The sequence below is a fragment of the Symsagittifera roscoffensis genome, chromosome 4, assembly GCF_963678635.1.
Source record: "Symsagittifera roscoffensis chromosome 4, txSymRosc1.1, whole genome shotgun sequence".
Classification (NCBI taxonomy): domain Eukaryota; kingdom Metazoa; phylum Xenacoelomorpha; order Acoela; family Convolutidae; genus Symsagittifera; species Symsagittifera roscoffensis.
Genome location: NC_087065.1, coordinates 65,554,197 through 65,576,638, shown reverse-complemented (window position 1 = coordinate 65,576,638; position 22,442 = coordinate 65,554,197). Strand labels below are relative to the sequence as shown.

The following is a 22,442-nucleotide window of genomic DNA, read 5'->3' as shown; positions in this document are numbered from 1 at the left end:
TTATTCCAGCTGATGAACTAAGAATATGAGAAAACATTTAAAAAAATCTAAGTTTTTTCATTTTTTTAAAAAATTTTCTAAAAAATGCAATTTCTCGAAAACTACAAAGATTTGGAGGGTCATATTTTCAGCATAGAATCGCAAACCTAGAATGGTTGTTTGATAGCATTTAGCCAGCGGGTACCATTTAAAAAAAATCTAAGTTTTTTCTTTTTTTTTAAAAAATTTTCTACAAAATGCGATTTCTCGAAAACTACAAGGATTTGGAGGGTCATATTTTCAACATAGAATCGCAACCCTAGAATGGTTGTTTGATAGCATTTAGCCAGCGGGTACCATTTTTTAAAAATAAAAAAATCAAAGAAATATATTTTGCACCAACTCGTAATTGCCACAAATGAAATTATCTTTAAACTTATGGACGAAACTGCATTCTTCATTTTTTGACATCAATCCAATATTTTCAGGTAAGAGCTTATTTATACTCCTAATATTCAATAACTTTGAACCCCTATTAGTCAAAGAACATGATTTTACCTTCTTCTTACAGAATGGTGGAACAATTGTTCGACCTTCTGAAATTCGCGTATTATAGGCAAAAATTTTTAAAGTAAACAAAGAATTGAGAAAACAAGTTGGATGTTTTTGATTTAGTGATCGTAAGCAAAACTTCATCAAATCGTACACATATAGCTCATGAACTGTTAGTATTTTATTATCAGAAAAGAATTTAGTAATGGTATCAAATTTCCTTTTGAAGCAGATCATGCGAACAATTTTTCGTTGCATATTCAAAATTGGGTTTAAAAAAGAAAAACTCGTGCCGCCGTAGACGAGCAAGCCATATTGTATTATTGGCTTGATATTCGACATATAGTATTTCAGTAGGATGGATCTTGGTACATAATGTCTCATTTTTGATATTACACCACAGTGACGACCTAGTTTTGATTGAACATTCTGTATATGATGAAAAAATTTAAGCTTATCATCTACAATGACACCTAGGTATTTGCTTTCTTTATAATATAAACTTTTTTGATTTCCTCAGAGGAAGCTAGCCAAGTTAGCTGTTTAACTAAAAGAAATTACTTTTTAAACTAGGGAATGAAATCCAACGTGTTCTTGAGATAATTGAGCAACTGGATATATTCGATTTTCACCAGTCATCAACCGATTGCAACATGAAAACGCTCTTCATGGGTATATTCAAGAAGACCTCGCATCCATCACCAAGTACAAACGCCGCTGCTCGAGCCCTAAACAAAAGCAGTGACGCCTCTGATTGGCTAATTGTCAAAACTCTATGCGATTGGGCAACATCTTGTCAACGCCCGGGTTGTCATCGCGCAGCTGTTGTCGCTAATTTACTCTCTCAGTACCAACTTTGGGTCGAATCGCAAGACCCGGCTGGTGCCAAATATCCCTACATATGTCAGAAACATATAACGAAGTTCCTAGACGAGTTTGCGCCAGCATTGAACAATCCGCCAGGTCATGAGTCGAATACGTTCGAAGAGGAAAGGACTTTCGCAGCATTGGTTCTGTTAATGCACGAGCTAATAGACTCCTTGGTTTTTTCACATGACCACTATATGAGGCTACTGATATCACGAGGAGACTTGATGACTGGTGCATTGTATCAAATGTTGGACTCCTCCGATGATTTTTCGGCCGAAGATAATTCAGGTTCAACTGAGTCAGAATTGATTTCGGATTTCAAAAGCAGGAGGCATCTTCTGTACGCACTTCATTTTCCAGTTTGCAGAGAAAATAGCAATGATGTAAATCAGAGGTCAGCTAATCGAATTTTTGCTTATATTTTTGATATTTTATTTGCGTTTACTCTAAAACCTCCATAATTTAGGCCAAAAAAGCAATTTTGATGCGTGGGCTGAAAATCTTAATAGAAAATATTTTTGGGAGTGGAGATTCGCAAATTAGTAAACATTTCTGATAGTTTTTTTACGCTATCTACAATGTTCGGAACTTGCTCTGAGACAGTCTTGAAGATTTTAGGTTGATGCTTCTTTATGGGTTTGGACCGAACCGCGAAAGAGCTCTTCAGCCTCAAAACGCAGTAATGAGAGAACTCTCAGCAATTCTTACATCGCCAGCTAATAGCATGCCAATTTTATTGGACCAGGATTGTTTCAAAGAGATCCGCCAGTCATTCCTCAAGCTGTGTTTCAACGATCGACAAAATGTTGTGGCACAGTGCTTCAACCAGGTACGATTTTTACTGCTAGTTGCCGGTGTTTTCACTACCTTAAATTATGCCTAAAACATTAAAAATGGACATTGGTGGTTTTGTTCTTCTCGAACCTACGTTTTGTGCTTATGTTCGTGATGATCTGCAAAATTTCAATTAAGTTAATCAGACTCTCGCAATTGAAAACTAGATGTTTTCGCTCTGCTTTGTGCCATTCATAGTTGTTGCTTGAGTTGGTCTCATTTCATTATGACAGGTGTCTTACCAGCTAGACTGTGTAGTGGAGTTTGGTGTAGAATGTGGCACTCCGCTGCCGCCTGTGAAAGCCATTGACTTCATCATGCAGCTATCAGAGAGTGCTGCGTGTGTGTCACTCGTCCTGGATATAGCCGAAAATGTTAGTTCTTCATTATGGATCCATGTCATTCTGTAAACTACAGACTTAAATTATCCGGACGAAACGCAGACTTGAAATTTAAATAGCATTTTTCTCAAATTCTGTTTACTTTAGGTGAAAAACGATGAAAACAAAACTTACTCAGGATTTAAGCAGAATTAATATGCTGCATTTTGTTTTGCGAAATTAGGGCCAAAAAGTTAAACCCAAAACTGAATTTTTTTATTCAATCAAAAATTACGCCAAAACTACCGGGTCAATTACTGACAAAACGGTCTCAAAGTGAGCCTTTTATGTAGCACAATAAGTTTGAGGTGAAAAAATTGGTGTTTTATATAGTGAAAATGACATTTTTGTCTCTAAAACAAAAATAAATAATTTATACAGATTGTTGGAGCTCATACCCTTCTAAAAGTTTTTTTTTGTGCTAGGTAAGGGGCTCACTTTGATATATTTTTGCCAGTAATTGAATTGATAGTTTCGATGAAATTTTAATTGACTAAATTTAGACGTAATTTTGATTGACTTTGGATGATCCGTTTTTGGGGTAAGATTTTGGATCCAATTTTCGCAAATCAAATTGCACCATATCAATTCTGCTAAAGTTGTACGCAAGCGATGTCATCATCATTTTCACCTAAATTGAACCCAATTTGAGAAAAGGCATAACCAATTTCAAATTTTGGGTTTTGTACATTGTAAAAAAATGGCTGATGGACTAAATCCCCCAGGACAAAATGTCAACGGATAAAATCCCCCAGGAATGAATCCCCCATTGGACCAAATCCCCGAATTTTATTGTAGAATTTCTCACTTTGGAACTGAACAAAAATGCGACACTAAAAGTTAAATTAAATGTTGAAAGATAATTTACAGAAAAGAAATAGATAGATTTAAAGTCTAGAAACTAAAAGGACAAGTTAACGGCTATGGCTTTGAGATAATCCAACTATTTGTACTTAGTGGCAGACCATACAATTATTTTTACTTCTCAAAATTATCCTCCTTTCTTGTGTGATTTTTTGCCGAGCTCCATTTTAGAGAAACAACCGTTGCAGTGACAGCTGCCTCTAAATAGCTTTTTTGAATTTCCATATATCAGGATGGGACATTTGGAGCGTGGGTTCAGAGCCACGGCGAAATTCTTAAAGGGCATTATTTGTCCTGGGCTTGTCGGCATTGGTCCTGAAATGAACGATCCTTATATCCATGTCAAACCGAGATTTCCGTCTGGGTGATTTTCGCGTTTCTTTGCATACAAAAGTGTCCTCAAATTAGTTCTTGATGTCGTACGGGAACGTACAAATTTCGAGTGTTTGTTTTTATATCATGCTTCTACATGCAAAGGTGAGGTAAAAGCAAGAGTAGCTAAAAGACGTATAGCGAGGTTGAAATCCTTGTCTTCTCGATACTGTACAGCATGCAATTTCGAGTATAGTTCTATAAATGGCTTGCGATAAGTAACAACCGTTATTTTCTGTGTCTTGAACGTTGAAACCCACATGATTGATTCAAGCAATTTCAAAGTTCATGATAGAATTGGGGGCACAATATCTGCTTTCAATTTCGACCAGAAAGCAATATACGTTTCCTGTCGTTTATCGGGGAGAAGGGCTTAGAAACATGGAAAAGTTGTTCCATCTACGAAGCAGTTGACAGTATATAATTGTTAGAATTTATCAGGACAGCTTTTGAAGATTCCGTCGTTAAGACAGCTCCCTTAAGATTTGAAGACTTCGATGTTTTTGTTGGTTGGGAACACCAAGTATCGCTTACCGTTTCCCGGAACCGTAGCATCCTTAAGGAGAAAATCTTCTCCATTCATGGTTTGCATGTATTTTTTGACAGGAAGTCCAAAATGAAATCCTGTTGGAATTGGTGGCTGGATTCGGTTTTCGCGTCTGATCCTTCGTTTGATGCAAATCACTACCGGCACCTTTGAGGAGCATCCTGATGTGGCTTTTTCCAGGGAATTTGACAGCAACTTCTGTGTGCATGAGTGCGTGCAGGCCGATGCGTCCATTTGATCTGTCCATTCATGGCATACGTTTCGCTTAAAGCATAATTAGGTCCGCGTGTGTGCGCCTGTGGCGACGATGTGAGGAATTCGCCCTTTGAAGTCCATAGGCTTGCTTTAAACGGTTGCTTTGATCATCGCAACTGGTACTCCCATTGATTGGAATTGACTAACTCTCTTTTCTTATAATAAGTGCTTTAATTATGAATCGTTTCTGGCCCCGTTTCAGTACTCAACACAATTTTGATTTGGTTATTTTGCAGGTTAATTATTTTGAATGAGTCGGTAGTTGCACGTGTTTCACAAACTGAACAAATTTTTGCGTCAAGAGGCAAACTTATGCTAATAGGGGAGTAAATCAAATTGGTATCTCACCTGTTAAGTTAATCGGTTTGCTGGGACTACGTTTGGTGTTGATTTGTTTGTTTATCAGGCAGCATAAATGAATGTTAAGTTGGGTTTAACGTTTTTGCTACCCCCAAAATCAACACTCCGTGGTCCTAGAGGTCTGACGTTTTGACGCAATAAAAAGGGTGGCTTTTTAGGAATCGGGGACCTCCTTTCACAAATATCCGCAACCCCGCCTTATTGGAAGAGCAGGATTTTTGATTCCTGGGGGATAAATTCAACCCTTTTTATCGATAGTACAAAATGTCATTTTTGGGATTCGAACTCTTGCTGCAGAGATTAACATTTTTTCCATTCATTTTTTTACTGATTGACTTATTAACCTTTGCTCATTTTTATAGAAAGTCAACTGAAAGATGGAGTCTTAAAATTTTTGAAAAGTCACGTTAAAATGGCGATGCATGTTCAATTGGAGTTCGTTTCAAAATGGAATCAATAGAAAACTAAAATCAAATCATGTATACAACTTGATTCCAGGTTACTGAATTAAAATATTGGTTTTTTTTGTAGGTGGATTTTATCCTACGGGGGATTTTGTCTTGGGAAATTTCATCCGGGAGTATTTTGTCCGAGACCCTAAAAACACCAATTGAAAGCTTTTACAACGACAATAAATTGCCAATGACAATGAGAACACTACAAATACATAATTCAGAGTTGGAGAGCTATAAGAATTTGACAAAATAGAAATTATTTATATACAATCAGGGGTGTTTTCACAACCCTCTTCGGTCGACCGACGTTGAACAAACTTTCTAGGGCACCTTTGCGATGTACATTTTGCTGAATGTCCTGTTTCACAATAAAAATTATGATTGAATGTTTGTGCAGATGTTGACCTCGTTTCCGAGTATGGTGGCTGTGCTGCCCACGGACTACATATCCAGTCTGCTCATGACTGCAGTATCTGCCATCGAGACATTCATACCCTACATGCTCATCAACGATGAAATGTCCAACACTGTGTTCGAAAGGTAGAAGTACTAGAATTCGAATTAGATCAGATGATCATTACACAAGCTAAGCTTGTGTTATAGTATGAACTCTCTTTTTCCGACCCAATGCAAAATATCTGCGATGCAAATATTGATGCGACAAAATGTGTTCATTTTGAAATTGTTCATTTTGATCAATAACCAGCTATGAAGTACTGACAATGCTAAGGATATAAACACAGACTAGTATATTACAAATAGCACTTTAGCTTCAAGGTATCATGGATCTGTAGTGTATAGACGTAGGTAAGGATACCAGCAACAAAATAAAAGGGTTCGAACCTGGGCAGGATCGGTTGTTTTTAATGAACTTTTTCGTATACTAGTTAAATTGCGTCCGCTCTATAAATTGAGGCATGTTAGTTGGTAGATTTCTTTTTTTAAATTGACTGGTACTGCTAATGCGTCATAATTGGCTTGCATCGCGTAGAATTCATATAGACACTTAGTTTGTAGACACAAAATTTTGTAGACTCAAAGTTATACTCATTCAGTTTTTCGTTTTGCGTTATCGGTCATATTTTTGCCTGTGTACGCGAAGTACAACTTCGCCTCTGTATAATAATTTAGTTTTCAACCCAGATACTTGAAATAGTTACATGATTCAGCCTAATTAATTCTACTCGATACCATGTTATTCTATGCCACTACCCTACCTTCCAACTTATCCTAGACAATTTTCCTTGTACTTATGATGTTTAACTCGAACCATTGGAGCATCGCTTAGAAGAAATCCATATCAGCTTCAAAGAACCCTTAGTTCTGGTGAAAAAATTATGGTTGCATGTGAATAAAGTATCAGAGTAGCGTAAAACAGCTCGTTTAGAATCGAATTCATTACCTAACATGAACGAACAAATAAATTCTTATCGCTCTGATTTCGCAAGTTGAGAAGAATTAATTTTTCTAAATTTGCAAACAAAAACAAATATGCTTCAGTATATATAATTTAGCAAAGAAATATGAATGAACAAATTTTTAACTTTGAATCATGAATCTTTAAATTTCGATTTTTTTTGCGATTTAGTTTTTTTTTTCTTTTTTAAAGTTAAATAGTAGTGCAATAGTACGCGAAAATTGGTGTAACTTTTGGTGGCACCTTTACGGCTTTTTAATAGCATGTGCTTTGACAGTCCACAAGTAATAAGTTGAGACAGTCTCATCAAATGAACCGAAACATTGCTGCATTTCTAAAAACGCTGCATTTCAAAAAAAAATTGTGTGTCGCAATTTTTTGAAATGCATAATTTATACAGAATGTAGCTTTATGCTTTTTGAGTTTGTTAGCTTCAAAGATGTGGATGCCTTCAGATTAATATATTCCAAATTTTTACTGGCCTAATTGAGTCTATATGTATTTGATGCCACTTTTGCTGATCGGCATGGCAATTTGTTAGCGTATGTAGCTGCTTTATTTGAGACTTGTGTTTGTCGATTGTTAAGCATACGTGACCGAAAGGGCAGTGCCTGAGGCTCAAATCTCATGGTTGCAGGTTCGATTCTAGTTCGCAGTAAAATTTTGCTATTTTTCAGGCTTGTTTCTTTGTTCCAACTTGACTTTATTAATGTGTTTTTTTTTCGTGTTCTGGCTAGTATTTGCAAAGCGAAGCTTCCTATCTGTGCTTACGATTTTTGCTAAGCTACACAGTTTCACAGCGCATATTTTTATTGCTTTTTCAGAACAAATTTTCGGGCTTTGTGCCATGGAAGTGCAGTTCATAAAGCACTAATTTAAAGATAGATAAGCACTAATTTAAAGATAGATAAAGTTTGCAAGTTTTGATAAACTTTTTTTTTCAAGATCTCGGAAACTTGAACTTTTCAGCATCTCTTGGTACTATTGTTTTCTTAAAAAAACATTCGTTCAAAATTACATAGATATAGTAATACTTCATAAATTTATCAAGACATACATTCATACAAAAAAAGCTATTACTTTTGATCATTATCAAAAAAAATTATTGGCCACTACAAGAAGAAAATATAGTACAAACTAAATCAGATTCTTCTAGAATACTTGTGTTTCTTATGCGATGAGCGGAGCAACTTATCGCATCCTTGCTTTTTTCAAATAATTTTCCTCTATTTTAGCTCAAGCACTGTCAGTATTTTGTTTGAAGAAAACATTTTCTTGTGCTTTTGAAGTTTCGTTTCTATTAAATCACTAGGTCTAGCTTACACGAGTCTGAAAGACAGTTTGAAATCAACATAGACACTCAAGTTTTTAGAGCATGGTTGATGTCTAATATCATTTTTTGAGGGAAATATTTATACTAGAAGCACTGAATGTAGTTTAAAAATTTGCAAAAACAGACTTTTTTGTATCAAAATGAGCTTAGCTGGAGTCAACCCTTGACAAATTCTGTTTATATCTACTGAATATGTTTACGTATTGGCTTTAGCAAGCTACATTCGTATCCTTAGTAAAAAAAGGATTTACTTCCGAATGTTCGACGCTATCTAGCATATCGCTTACATACACAAAGAACGTTAGGGGTCTGGGACAGATCCTTGAGGCGCACCATGAGTTGCCGCAGCCAGTTCGAATTACTACCATTTGTATAAACACATTGTTTTCTGTTAGTCAACTAGCTACGAAACCATTCATGGGCAATCCCTTTTTTCCCTAGGGCTTCCTAGGTGTTCAAAAGAATATCTCGATTTATCTTATCAAAAGCTTTCTCCAGGTCGTGAAATATGCAACATTTCATATTGTTTTCCTCAAAAGTTATTTTTTCAGTTTGCTCTACCTTTTTAATAGAAAACCTTACAGATGTCAACAAGATGACTGTATAAACGGTCTTTAACCTTCGCTAGGCATTTAAGTAGTTATATAGGTCTGCTGGTATTTTGATCAGTTTTTGATCTTTGCTCATAAGGGCAATATTTTCGCGGACTTTAGACGCTCCGTGAAAAAACCGGTTGTGAACGAAAGGTTGGTAAGATATGTCAGGTTTGTAGCAATAGCAGGGGCCATGCTTTTTTGACTTGGTTGCTAATTTCGCCCACCTGATGACTGCTTCGGTTGTAGCAAATCAATAACTTTTACAACTTTAAACTTAGTTGCTTTATAGATAAACATGGACTTTAAATTCCGGTTTATCCCCAATTATCTTACTTAGATGCGATGCTTTTGATGTAAAATTTTCCTTAAAGCAGTTTGCAATGTGTTTTTGTCAGTTATTTTCATATTATTAGTCAACTGAAGTGGAGTTTTCATGCTTTGAGAATATTTTTTCGAATTTTGTTCAAAATTTTGAATATTCTGCCTCGGGTCTTTGGTACATTGCCTGAATTTATTAAAGAAATAAAACTTCTTGATTTTTAAATCAATTTCTCCACTTTTCGTTGTTCACTCCAGAAAGTTTGTCTTTTTTAAATATTGCGTCTATCATTTTTCCATGTTTTTCTATCACATTTCCATGTTATTTTTGATTTTTGCTATTTTTTTTCATTAATGAACCAGTAAATAGAAGTGTTTTTTGAGATTTATCTAATGATTCGAACTGTTCCAGAATGGCTGCGAAAGTATCATGGAATAGAATGAAAGCAGTATTAGCACACGATTCACTGTGGATATCTGATTTTTCTAATTTAATTTTCAAATGATTTAAAAATTCAATGACCAGATTTCGATAAATAATCTATTTAACTTCAATTGTTGTTATTCAATTTCGAGAAGAATTGCGCAGTGATTTGAAAGCGAATGACTTTTGAGAACGCGTTTATTATGCTTATTTATTTTTTTAACCTTAGAATGATCGAATGATGCAGTTTTTTTGAGTTACCCGTTTTTCTACGCTCTTCGCACCAAGATATTATAGCTGGGAGGTTAATGGATGTGCTTTAAATTGTAAAGCTCGAAAAAGCAACTCACCGAGAAGTCAAATTGTAATTAAAATTCAGAAATTCAGTAGTTCGTAGTTTTTTTTCACAAACGGAGGACCAATGCGGTGCAAGGTTGCTGGCTGAGGAAAAGAGAAAAATTATCTTGATATTGCTTTACATCAGCTAAAATATTCTTCGAAAACTGAAAGAAAGGGGAAATGCGGAAACTTACTATAATATACTCTAAAAGTGTTCGTTGTCACAAATTTAGATATCTCTTATTTTATTTTAAAAAAAAAGAATTTGTTTCCAATCGAAAACTCTCTGGTGATTTTGTTTTCGTTTTTCAGAGTTTTTTTTCAATAGGGGAATGAGTGGATAGTGCCTAAATTGCCAAATCAATACAATCAACTATTGAGGTAGAAATAGGCTTTCATGAAAATAAAGTTTTTTGCACCCCAAAAAATGAATTCCGATTTATCAATTTATTAGGTCGGAACATTCTTCTTTTTGCACATAACCTGGCTACTGTTGTTGAAGCATGATTTTGTTTGTCTGGAATAAAGCTGATAGTGACTTGTTTTCCGACACTGAAATCGAATTTTAGTGTACAAACTGCCGTCTCCTGTCTTGAAGATAACCCATCGTCTTGTTCCTCTGCCGAGAGATGTTTGCTGCATCTGCTAGAACGGCTAGTTACATCTTCCTACAAGTTAAAGCAATCTGTCCAGCCTCCGGACAAATACGACCAGATTCTCAACTCACTCAATCAGACGCCGGCTGTTCCAAAGTCCCAGGTAAACAAGATTCGGATGACTGAAGTTTGCTGCATAATATCAAATAAATGATCCTTATCAGATTCTGCAACTCGGATAATCTCCATAGTTCCTTGATTAACGGATGTGTTTCGATTTTTAACTCTGGGTATTAATTCTTTTTGAGCTATTTTTTTCTGGAAAACTTGAAAACGAAATTCTTTTGTTAAAGTTGAAAAGTTCTCACTACAATACATATTTATATCTCGTGTTTTTACTTTTTTCGTGCGAGTAATTGATGTTTACTATTCCAGGAGTCCAGACCCCAATCATCATCCGCATCCGAAGACTCCTTCATCGCCAAGAGTTTCTTAGAGAATCCTGCAGACGTGGACGAAGAGGCCATGTGTGAACTGATTGGTAGAGTTCACTCTAAAGAGAACTTCAGATCGGTGCTCATCTCTACTGCCCTGATTAAACTGTGCGATTTGAAGGACTCGGAAAAAATACAAAAGTTAGTCAATGTGTAGTGAAAAAAGATGTGAACATCTCACATTTTGTCACATCTATCAAAGGTTATGACCTTGGTGTTTTTTTTTAGTGGGTGCGTTCAATTTTGTTCATATCTGTACTATCGGTCCTAGTTTCCTTGAACTTATCTTACTTGACGGTCTATTTACACAAGCATTGCTCGTGTTAAAAATTAGAGTCCCGGATAAAATACTGGTTTTTCATATATCAACTTTGAGGGCAAACTAAATTGATCTAATTAGTCAAAAAAAATTAATTCAAAAATAACAATGAATAAGTAATAATTTGGTTAATTAGCAGTATAAAAATAGGTATTCCTTTTGAAAAATTTTTTGAAGCTTGTTATTCTGCGCTTTTGAAATGAGTGTTTTCTACGAAATCAACTTTCAAATTTATACGTGGCTAGGGGGGAGATTGTACGGCTGAGCCGAGTCCCCTTTTGTTCCAAATCGTGCATTTCGTTGCAGTTTTGTAAAAATTTATCTCAGTTTTGTAAAAATTTATCTCAGTTGCACAGTTTTGAAATATTTAGTCAATGTGAGCTATATCCGCTTAATTATCCACTAATATCCATAAGCTGCAGTGGTTCGTATTCACAACGCCAAAAATTAAAAAGCTATTCACAGCGTCGAGTTTTTTTTGTTCCAAATTACAAACATGGTTTGAATATAATTAACTGCGGCAAATTTCCGACATCACAGTCTTGTGTTCGTTCAAATTCCGGGCTCCTCTGCGATAAAACTGCTTGACCACTTCGATTTGGTAAAATTTCTGTTTTGTATTTCTCAGACATCTATTTAAAACAATCATTTTCCTTTTGTATTTCCTAGAATTGTATTTGAAACAATCATTTTGCGTTGTGATTTCGGCACTGTGAATAACTTTATAATTTTCGGCGTTGTGAGTATTCGGCGCTGTGCTGTGGGAATACACCGCTGTAGTCCGTGAAATGGAAGATAGGCTTTGATCCTCCGCTGTTGCTAGTTTTTATACAGACTTATATTTCAGATTTCACAGCTCATGGAGCTCCATTTAGCTGTTTTCAGCCGGTGCTTACGAAGTGCAGTTTTTCCTGTCAAGAAAAATGTGGACTTCAGTTTTTAATTTTAGGGCCAATGATTTATCGCTTCTGTGCGTAGAAGTCACTTCACGAGTGCCATTCTTGAAGTCTGATTGGTTCACGGCGCTCACAATCATCTGTTCGCAAAAACCTTGCGGAGTGAACAAGACACTGGACAATCTCATTAAGAAGATAAATGTAAGAAATCGAAACATCTGCTGCAAGTAAATGATACGTTTGTATTTTTAAAGCTCACGTTTTGCTTTTGAAGGTAATTTTTAAATGGAAAACTTCAATTTTAGTGGGGAAATTATTTGTTTTCTACCTGAGAAATAGCTACATCCATATCAAATCACGAATCAAAAGTCTCCCATCTGATGTAGTTCTCGATTTGAACTCTTTTTGAGCTAATCAGAGGGTTTTCAATGTCATATAATGTTTTATATGCACTTGCTTGAGCTCTTATTCAACGAAAGGAGGCTGTTATAATGTGTTGTGTGTTATATAGATAGAGCAGACTAGTGTTTACGACTGTGTGGTGGTGTTCCTCTGTCACATGGTCAGTCGCCATCTGTTCAAACTGGAGGAAGTGTTCGTCAAGCTCATTCACTTCATTCTCGCCATCCTCAACGAGAACTCAGACTCCTCCGGGCAGGGTAACGCTCCTTGTATTAGTTTTTTTGTTCCTTCACCCTTTCAATGGTCGAAACTTTTATTCGGGTGTGTTTTAGTTTTTTTAATATTTTTTTTTGTTTTCCTCGCAAATAGTCATTGAAATGGGTCGAGTGATATAAGGTATTAAAGCCCTTTCAGTATCGAGAAAACCTCGCTTAAAGTTTTTTGGTTTTTATTTCAATTTCGAGCGAGTACAGGAAACAAGCGATAAGGCTTAGTTTTTTAACCAGAAACATTTACCACGAATAACCATCGTAATGGGTGGGGTGATTATTCATATTAAAGCCCCTTTCAGTCCTGATTCAAACGACATACAAAAATTTCATAACGTTGTCCCAGAGTTGAAGAAAACCGTGTTGAAAATTTTAAGTCTAATTTCGAGCGAGTAAAGCAAGTGAGCTGGCTTATTAAAGAAGGATACGCCATGAAACTTAAGCTTACCTTCAGTAAAAAATGGAAGTTTTTAGCGCCTTTTTTCGAATTAATACTTTGATCAATTTGGCTTGTTTTTTTTCTAGGTCGGTCGAGTCGTTTAAATATTGATTTTGAGCTAATTTTTTGTACGAAAATAGAGCAATTGACTTGCAATTGGAAAATAACTTTTCCATAAAGCAATTTTTCCCTCAACGTCTAGTTATAAACTGCGTGTTTTGGTTCCACAGGTCTACGAATCGATTACTGTTTAGACTTTGTTTTGATATGCTTGGAAATTATTTTTTTTTGGAAAAAAAATTGAATAATCGATTTATCGCTTATTTTTGTCTTGCTTTCCACAGCATGGACTTTTCTTGTGATTTGAGCAATTTTTGTTCGTATGAGATTTTTTGATAAATCATTTTCATGCTTTTTTTGAAGTGCTAGATATATCCAATAAAATGGAAATTTTCGAGAAAACAAAACGATCCGAATGTATATTTTCCAGACTGTTGCTTACTTTCCTCAATTTTGATCTTGCATCTTGTATAATTTTTTTCTCAAATCTATCTTAACTAATTTTGATTCACTCGCTGTGTTAGGGTTCTAATATTGGAATCAGAAAACTTACAAAGTTTTGGTCTGTGAAAAATTTATAAATATTATCATAGTTTGACGAAAATTGGTTTTCAAGCTCAACAAAAATTGGTTTTCAAAGAAATCTTGAAAATAAAATGGCAAAGTTGAAAGGTAAGGTTATGTACCAATTTGTACATTTTCTTAACGGTATAAACTAGCGATCAGCGTATTGTATTAGTACGAACCTTCTTTTTTCTAATCCAACTAGCAAATAAAAGTGTTCATTGAAAGTGGAAACTGTTCATTTATTTGGTGCCCGTTTGCTATAATCGCAATCTAGCTTTGGAAGTTTCATAGCATCTGCTTTGTTTGTGGCTAGTGTTTGTGATGAATTCAGGTGGGTGGCTGAGTGGTTAGTGCCTGAGGCTCATAATTGCGAGGTCGCCGATCGAATCCGAGACCTAGCCAACTTTTAGCTATGTCGAGGCTTATTTCTACTCTTTTATTGCATTTTGAGGAGTTGTTTTTTGTGGTGTTTGCGAAGATTTGCCTCTGTGTTTGTATTTTGTTCTTTTTTACTTTTGATTTTGCAAGTGTGTTGCAACAGTGTAACAGATTTCTTCCCCTGTAGAGAACTTTATTCACAAATTTCAGCACGTTACATTAAATGTATGCAGTACATGTGCGTTCTGTTCTTAATCGGCGGCCATTTGATTTAACTGTGCATCCGCAAGTAGTGTTTTTCCATTGTATATTGCAATAAAAATATTTAATGAATTTTCTTTGGCATTTTTTCGTCTTCGTTGCTTTCGGTTAATTTTGCCGGCTTAGCTGCCTGTTTATGGTTGAATACATTATCCAACTTTTTACAGGCCAGCTAAATTGCTTATTTTAGTGCTATTTATGGAGGGTTGAACGCTTAGTAATTTTTTGAACGTTAACTTCATCAAATATAAAATTTTCACATTTTTTCTTGAATTTTTTTTTCTAAGTTTGTTAGCTGCAATGCTCACCTTTTTTTCAATAATTTAAAAGTCGTCTCCTCAGATAAAAAAAGTCTTTTTTATCAGAAAATTGCCTCCCTTTAGTTCACACAATCTGAATGCCTTTTCCAATGATTTTCAAAATTTTTGGTTTTTGTCCTTTGACTTTCCTTAAACCTGTGATTGTTTTTGCTTTGTGATTGTTTTTGCTGTTTCACTAGTTAGTTTATATCCGTTATTTTTTGGTCTGTTTTGAGAGCATCAAACTTTATTCGCTTTCAGTATCGAGCGTAGTGTAATAGAGTGACTCTTCTTTTTTCCTGTCTAAGTCACAAATACTTCGCCACTTTTGGTGGAATCTTTAAGTCTTTATGTCAGCATTCTGTTTCAAATAACAGTACAGCAATAAAAATTCGGTTTCAGAAAAAATTTCTAGGTCGATATATCGCGCAATTTTTTTGAGAAGAAGAAATTATAATTTGGCTCGTTGCTTTCCGATTTTTTACATTAAAAGGATGCCTTCAGTTTGTTTTATTTCAAATTAATACATGTAAAAGTGTGTCTATTTGTATTTGGTGTCTTTTTTGCTGCATCGCATTGGCAATTTATTAGCCTTTGTAGCTACTTTATGTGCGGCTATTGTTAGTAAATTGTCAAGGACCAGTGGCGCAATTGCGAGTGCAAGGGACTCCTGGTCGTAGGATCGAATCCACCACCGCAGGATATCAATTTTCTAGGCTTAGTTTTACCTTCTCTTTTTTTCACTTTATAGAGCTGTTTTTTGTCGTTTTCTGGCCAGTGTTTGCGAAACCCAGCATCGCCTTTGTGTTTGTGTGTTTGTTGTTTTTACAATTTTTGCTGGATTTTCCAGTTTATCTGAATGCATTTTCTCTGCCTGATTTTTTCGATGTTCTGCCAGTCCAGTGGTGCGAAGGTTCAATTCGCCTCTGTGTCAGAAATGCAGGAGAATTTGAAAACTCCCCAAATTATTTTAGGTGCGATAAAGTTCGATTGGTTATTTCGCTTTTTCGCAAATTTAGCGATGCGAATTTTTAACTAATCGAAATGCAGTATTTTTGAGAAATATAGAAATAAATTAAGTTGAGTAAATATTTGACCGAATATATCGCCACTTATGAGTTAATAGCGCAAAATATATCGCTTTAAACTGTGCCTAATCAATGATGTCCATTTTTAAAAATTAAACTAATGTTTTAACCATTAACCGATTAATTTTTTTTAAACCAAATCGGTTTAACCAATTTTGCTTTTATGCAGGGAAAAAAAATAAATTAAAAACACCCTCGAACTTATAGTAAAAGATGCAAGTTTTGAAAGTATTCGGCTCACGAAATTAATCGGACGTTATCAATTGAGTTGCCAAAATTGTTATTAATCGATCGATGGAGCACGACTGGGTAAAAGTTGGAGTGGCGTGGAAAAAAATTATTTCTTGGCCTTACTTAGATTCAGAATACACTCCTGAAAAACTAATATGAGACAACATTAATTGGTTAAATAAGACCTGTAGTCAACTAAATGAGTTTAACCAATTGTTTTGTTTTGGTTATTTCAGTTTAACACGCCATTTTTTTAACCATTTGGGGGCATCAGATTGGTCAGAGGTGGGCGTCCGAATCGCATCAGACTGGTTTCTCCTCCGTCTGTTTTTATTAGACCGGTTTATAATTCATTACTTGGTCTATAGTTTTCTAATTATTTATTTTTTTAGAGATCTCTTTCATGAATTACCAATTTATTTTGGTAATATTTTAGAACTTTTTCTCGAATACTTCTGTCATGGTCTAAGAAGGTCTTGTGATTTAATTTACCGCAGACATAACGCTGTTTTCATTCTCCTCTAGAATCAAGACTCGTTTTGTTTAGAACGAGAGATAGCGGCCTCCACGCGGCTATGTATGTATGTGTTGCTGAAACTACTGCATGCCAACCAAGAGTTGGACTGTCTCCGGCTGAATGTGTGTGAACATGTCTACTCCGAGCCAGATAGACTCATGCTCGCTGTCCAGATGCGACCAGTCAATGTGGGGCTCCTGGTGGCAATCCTGAAAGCATTCGCAACCCATGGTAATTTTTTTATTGCAGTTCTACCGTCGACCTTTTGCCACCTTTCGTTAATCCCAAGTAAACACATAACCTGACATTTAATAGTTGCAATTTTTGTGTCTTAGTGGGCAAATGGGGCAATTTAAAACATTTTGGTCCATACTGTTTCCGGAGTGTTACAACAAAAATTCTACTAAAAGTACAATTGTTCTTCAACGTTTCGAATAAGTGTTCTTATATCTATTTCTAAAACTGCTGAAAGCATGTCTGGCGGTGTATCGACTAGCATAAAAACTTTGAAGCTGAAAATCGTATCGTTTATTGAAATATTGAATAAAGATAAAATCATTAGGATCTTGTCAACTAGTTCCCCCTATTGGACTTTGTTAACTATCCCTTATGTATGTATTTTTGTTTGACAACGCATTTCTGTATAAAATATGCATTCCAGTTATCGGTTTGATCAGTTCGCAAAATAGTTCCAAATAAAGGACCCTTGTGCGGCTATGGGGTCAAATCCCATGGGGAAGGGGGGTGATGGTTGTAGTCCTATGAGGAGACTGATGACAATTTATGCGTTATAACATTTGGATCAAGTTAACATCCTAAACACCCGCTCCTTTTCCCGCCCCCTCCTTCCTAATAGACCAAGTTAGGATCCTCCGGATCTCTTTAACTATCCCCCCCTTTTGCAAAAGAGGGGAGATTCGTTACTAGGTATAAAAGTCTTATCTTCTTAGCGTTGAATGATTTCATTATGGTGGGGAGAGATTGTTAATAGGTACCATAGGAGGTGAGGGGGAGCAATAAGCAGAATGGCCCAAGAGCAGATAGGTCTAAGAGCAGAATAACGGGAAAATTTTGATTTCTATGGGCTAGTCTATAAGAACAACTACTTAAATTGTCAATTCCTGCTTGATAAAAACAGCTTTTATGAAAATGTATGGGATTGGGTATTTATTATTTTTTTTTTGAGACGCTTTGCAAAAATTTCTCGACCGATTTTCTCGAAAGTTACTCTACCGATTTTCAAAAAAGTGGTACCAAAAGGAAGTCCGCTGCATAATCCTGCATAATCCCCTAGCTTGTGTTGGGTATCCTGAATAATCCTGCATTATGCATAATCCCCTAGTGTGCCTGCATAATCCCCTAGCTTGTTCATGCGAAGTGCAACTTCGCTTCTGTGTAATAATTTAATTTTCAATCCAGATACTTAAAGTAGTTACATGATTCGACCTAATTCATTCTACTAGATACCATGTTATTCTATGCCATTACTCTGCTTTCCAAATAATCTTAGAAAATTTTCCTTGTGCTTATGATGTTTAACTCTAACCATTGAAGCATCCCTTAGAAGAAATCCATATCAGCTGCAAAGAACCCTTAGTTCTGGTCAAAGAATATGGCTGCATGTGAATAAAGTATCAGAGTAGCGTAAAAACAGCTTTTTAGAATCGAATTCATTCCCCAACATGAACGAACAAAAAAAACTTATCGCACTGATTTCGCAAATTGAGAAGAAGAATTTAATTTTTTTTTTGCGATTTAGTTTTTATCCTTTTTTTTTTAAAGTTGAATAGTAGTGTAATAAGGCGCAAATATTGTCACTTTTGGTCGCACCTTTACGGCTTTGTGATAGCATGTGCTTTGACATCCGATTAGTAATGGGTTGATACAGTTGATGCATTCTTAATTCATCAAATGATTCGAAAAAAGCTATTCGTTTCAAACAAGATAACAATCTTTAAAACATATTTTCTAACTCAGTATATCTCGCAATTTTTTGAAATGCATAATGTGGCGTGAATGTCTTCAGTTTTGGTTGAAGGAAGCTTATTTGCCATAGTTGATTTGTAACTAGGAGCGAAATTTATCACTCTGTACTTAAAATGGCGTGTGGGGGATGGTTTTCACAAAAAAAATCTCAAATTAAAAATGTTTCATTTTATTTTTTTCGATATATTTTTTTTTCATCTTATTACTGCTCTATAAATTGAGGCAAGTTAGTTGGTAATTTTTTTTTTCAAATTGACTGGAGCTGCTTTATCGTCATAATTTGCGGGCGTCACTTGAGAAATTTTGTAGACTCAAATTTGTACTCATTCAGTTTTTCCCAGTAGCGTTATTGGTCATGTTTTTGCTTGTGTATGCGAAATACAACTTCGCCTCTGTGTCAAAATTGTGCTAGTCGACACATTTTCATGTTTTTAAACTTTTTTGCTAGTCGAGAGGTCACCGATGTCTCTTATGTTAATTTTTTCAAGATGTAAAAATGACAGCATGTAAAAGCAATGGAAATATTGAAAATGCCTTTAGAAGATTAAGTATATACATCAGATTTTTAGATGCTGGTTTACCAGTGCATCTCGCGAGTTTGCATTTTGGAACTTGAGTTGCAGGTAGAGGTGGCATGGTACCGGTACTAGTACATTTGGTACTAGTACGGTACGCTACCAAAGTTAGGAAATAGGAAGTACTTGTACCTTGCCAACGCAGGGGTCAATTTTGACCGAGGCAGTTCAACAGTGCCGAAAATGAAAGTGTTCAACAGTGCCGAAAATTGATGATTTTCGGCACTGTTGAACAATAAATTTATTTTCACAACTGTTGTGCTGCCTTTAGAGGGGGGTTCAACAGTTAGAGGGGGTTCAACAGTGGCACTGGCTGTTGAACATTTTTTCATTTTCGGTACTGTTGAATACCCCTTTTGACCTAGTTTTGGGGGCTGGGTGGGGGGGATGTTAACTTGGTATCTTTTTCCGGTACAAGTGTGATAGAGGGGTCTCGGTAAAAAATAACAAATGTTATAGAGGGTCTAGGAGACAAGAAGCCGAAATTTAAACATTACAAGCACCTCAAAACGCTGGCTCTTTTCCAGTTCCCCCCCCCTTTCAAATTCAATTTTGAAAAGCTTATTTAACATTGTCATAATGCAATGAAATTTGGCATGGTGAACAAACTGACAACTGTGAACAGATTTGTTCTTCATACTTTACATCGTAACATCACGCATTTAGCCATAATATCACGTAAAACAAACATAAAACTCGGTATTTTAAAAGGGGGGGGGGAAACTGGAAAAGAGCCAAAACGCTAAACTTTCATCAATAAAATATTTATTTTGAAAAAATTAGGCAAATTTAGGTCATCAAAGTATTCTTCATAACAGTGCACCACTTAAGAGTGGCATCAGATAGTTAGATCAGCTGAATTTTGAATTGCATAAATTATACACATGGAAAACCTCTAAATGCGTGGAGTTAAGCTGTAAAGTATGAAGAACAAATCTGTTCAGAATTGTCGATTTGTTCACCTCGCCAAATTTCATTGCATTGTGACAACGTTAAATAGACTTTTCAAAATTGAATTTGAAAGGGGGGACTGGAAAAGAGCCAATTAGAGGCTCAAAAATTATCAAAATTCATGCAATTGAGAATTGCATCAAAATCGTTTTTCAAATTAAGCATTATTCATAACTTGTTGACAAAATGTTCAGCTTGAAGTCCCTAATTTTACATTGTTTGTTAAAATAAAAGTTACGACGCTCCTGGGTGGGCTCGAACCACCAACCTTTCGGTTAACAGCCGAACGCGCTAGCCGATTGCGCCACAAGAGCTGATATGGTGTAAATCTTTGTTATTCAAGTTTCTGTTTGTATTCACACAATGGTGCTCATTTAGTTCCAATCACCACCAATGCTGACGACGATGATTACAGAAAACCAAGTCAGTTCGAATCGATTTGGACTTCAGAGCAAGTACTGGACTTTGTCGGATCGGCCAATCTTCAAGAAGTTGCATGCGCAGTTTTGCACGCGCTGGCTTCTTGCACATGGATTACATACTCTTGCCTAAGGAATCCGGGAGTGCTTAAAGCAGATGAAATTCTGCTGGATCCAATTGGGGGCGAACGGTTGGCTTCTCATATTTTACAACTTCTTTGCTACCCTGGAAGTCCAGTGAAGGGATGCAGATATACTAAGGGCTCCTCGGTTGTGCACGTAAACTCTCCCGTCTCAGGAGCAGATGAGCAACAGGAGTTGAAGCTGAGGAGGATTTTCGAGAACCTGAACAAGTGGAATCATCGCTCCTCGTGGCTCCAGTTCACAATTATCCTGGAGCTGTGCGAGTGGAAGAAACAAATGGACTTGTTTAACCTACTGGCCAGGTATGTTATATACTTTAAGGGGTCGCTAACAGTGCCGAAGTACAACAGTGCCGAAACTGAAACTGTGTTCAATAAAGACGAATTGATGATATTTGAAGGATCAAGTTAACATCGTTCAGTTTGAAAATATTGAGGGTGAATTCCCATATGTCCCAGTTTTCGGTACTACTATGATAGAGTGGTTCCTTGAAAATAACCAGGTCCCTTGAGAATAAGACATCTAGATCTCTCAAATCGTTTCATAATTATGATTACGCCTTTCAGAAAGATGTCGCAGTATTTTTTCAAACAAATTTCATGTTTTGTTACCTCTTAAAACCTCCCCCTCACAATTTTAAGGTTGAAAATTTAAAAAAAACCGCCAATAGTGGGTTTTGATGACAAATAAGTCAACCCAATTATATGGTTGTTAAACCGTAAAATAAAGTAAAGCGAGCAAATTTCAATATATAAACAAAAATGATTACAATTTTCAATCTGAAAAGTTTCTGGCTGAACATGTTTTGCAAGATTTTTGAAATGAATAATTTATACACAAATTAGTTGTCAAAATTATAACATGCGAAATGCATGCGGGACCTGTCTATCATAGTTGCTTTTTCGAGGGATCACTCTATCATAGAAGTACCCAATTTTCATAGCACCCAAATTAAAAAGTCAGTCGCATAAGTCCCAAAAAATATCGGTTTTTTTCCAGTCCCCCTTTCAAGTTAAACGTTTTAATAATGCAATGAAATTTGGCGTGGTATACAAATCGACAACTGTGCACAGATTTGTTCTTCATACTTTACAGCGTAACATTTAAGATCATTTATCCACGAGGGATAGGACCAACATACGAGCTGTACAGCTCATCACGGCGAACCGCTGTTGTGCCCCTGCTTAAGAACTACATGCAATTTTTTTTGGTTATTTTTCTGGGCTGGGTAATGTTGCTTCACCCTCAAGCAACGAGCACGGATCATGGTGGGCCTCGAACATCCGACCTTTCGATTGAGAGGCGGAGACGTAGCCACTTCCCCACTGCTCCCCTTCACCACTGCTCCCCTTAACATAACGCATTTAGCCGTAATAACACATAAAACAAACATAAAATTCGGTATTTTGAAAGGGGACTGGAAAAGAGCCAAAATATCTTTTTGAATTCTGATTGATTAAAATTTGAGCCAACGAATTTATGGATTGATTGTTTAACGTCAAAGCAGCATAAACTCAAGCTGCTGAATAGTAATCGCCGCAGTCGCACCAACATGTTGCAAGCTTGCCAACAAAGAGTAGGACTTAGGCACTAGTTTACTTGTTTGGTCCCGTGACCAAACTAGTTAAGATGATTGGTCCCGCCTTTTTTTCCAAA

The 22,442-nt window shown here is 36.0% G+C and overlaps 2 protein-coding genes and 1 non-coding gene across 4 annotated transcripts in view; 1 reads left to right on the top strand and 2 right to left on the bottom strand.

Annotated features, from left to right (window-relative positions):
- Positions 1–22,442, bottom strand: part of LOC134843757 (exportin-T-like) — a 551,312-nt gene that overhangs the window by 164,250 nt on the left and 364,620 nt on the right. The window lies entirely within an intron of this gene.
- LOC134843644 (mediator of RNA polymerase II transcription subunit 12-like protein) overlaps positions 1–22,442 on the top strand; it is a 46,258-nt gene that overhangs the window by 13,570 nt on the left and 10,246 nt on the right. The window contains exons 10-19 of the mRNA XM_063859838.1: positions 1,105–1,795; positions 2,020–2,230; positions 2,469–2,609; positions 5,866–6,008; positions 10,465–10,654; positions 10,927–11,126; positions 12,254–12,401; positions 12,712–12,859; positions 16,742–16,942; positions 20,602–21,088. Coding sequence (XP_063715908.1) covers positions 1,105–1,795; positions 2,020–2,230; positions 2,469–2,609; positions 5,866–6,008; positions 10,465–10,654; positions 10,927–11,126; positions 12,254–12,401; positions 12,712–12,859; positions 16,742–16,942; positions 20,602–21,088 — 2,560 coding nt within the window. The remainder of the gene's footprint in view (positions 1–1,104; positions 1,796–2,019; positions 2,231–2,468; positions 2,610–5,865; positions 6,009–10,464; positions 10,655–10,926; positions 11,127–12,253; positions 12,402–12,711; positions 12,860–16,741; positions 16,943–20,601; positions 21,089–22,442) is intronic.
- On the bottom strand, positions 20,464–20,537 carry Trnan-guu (transfer RNA asparagine (anticodon GUU)). Its single transcript has one exon. It is a non-coding gene; the product is annotated as a tRNA-Asn (tRNA).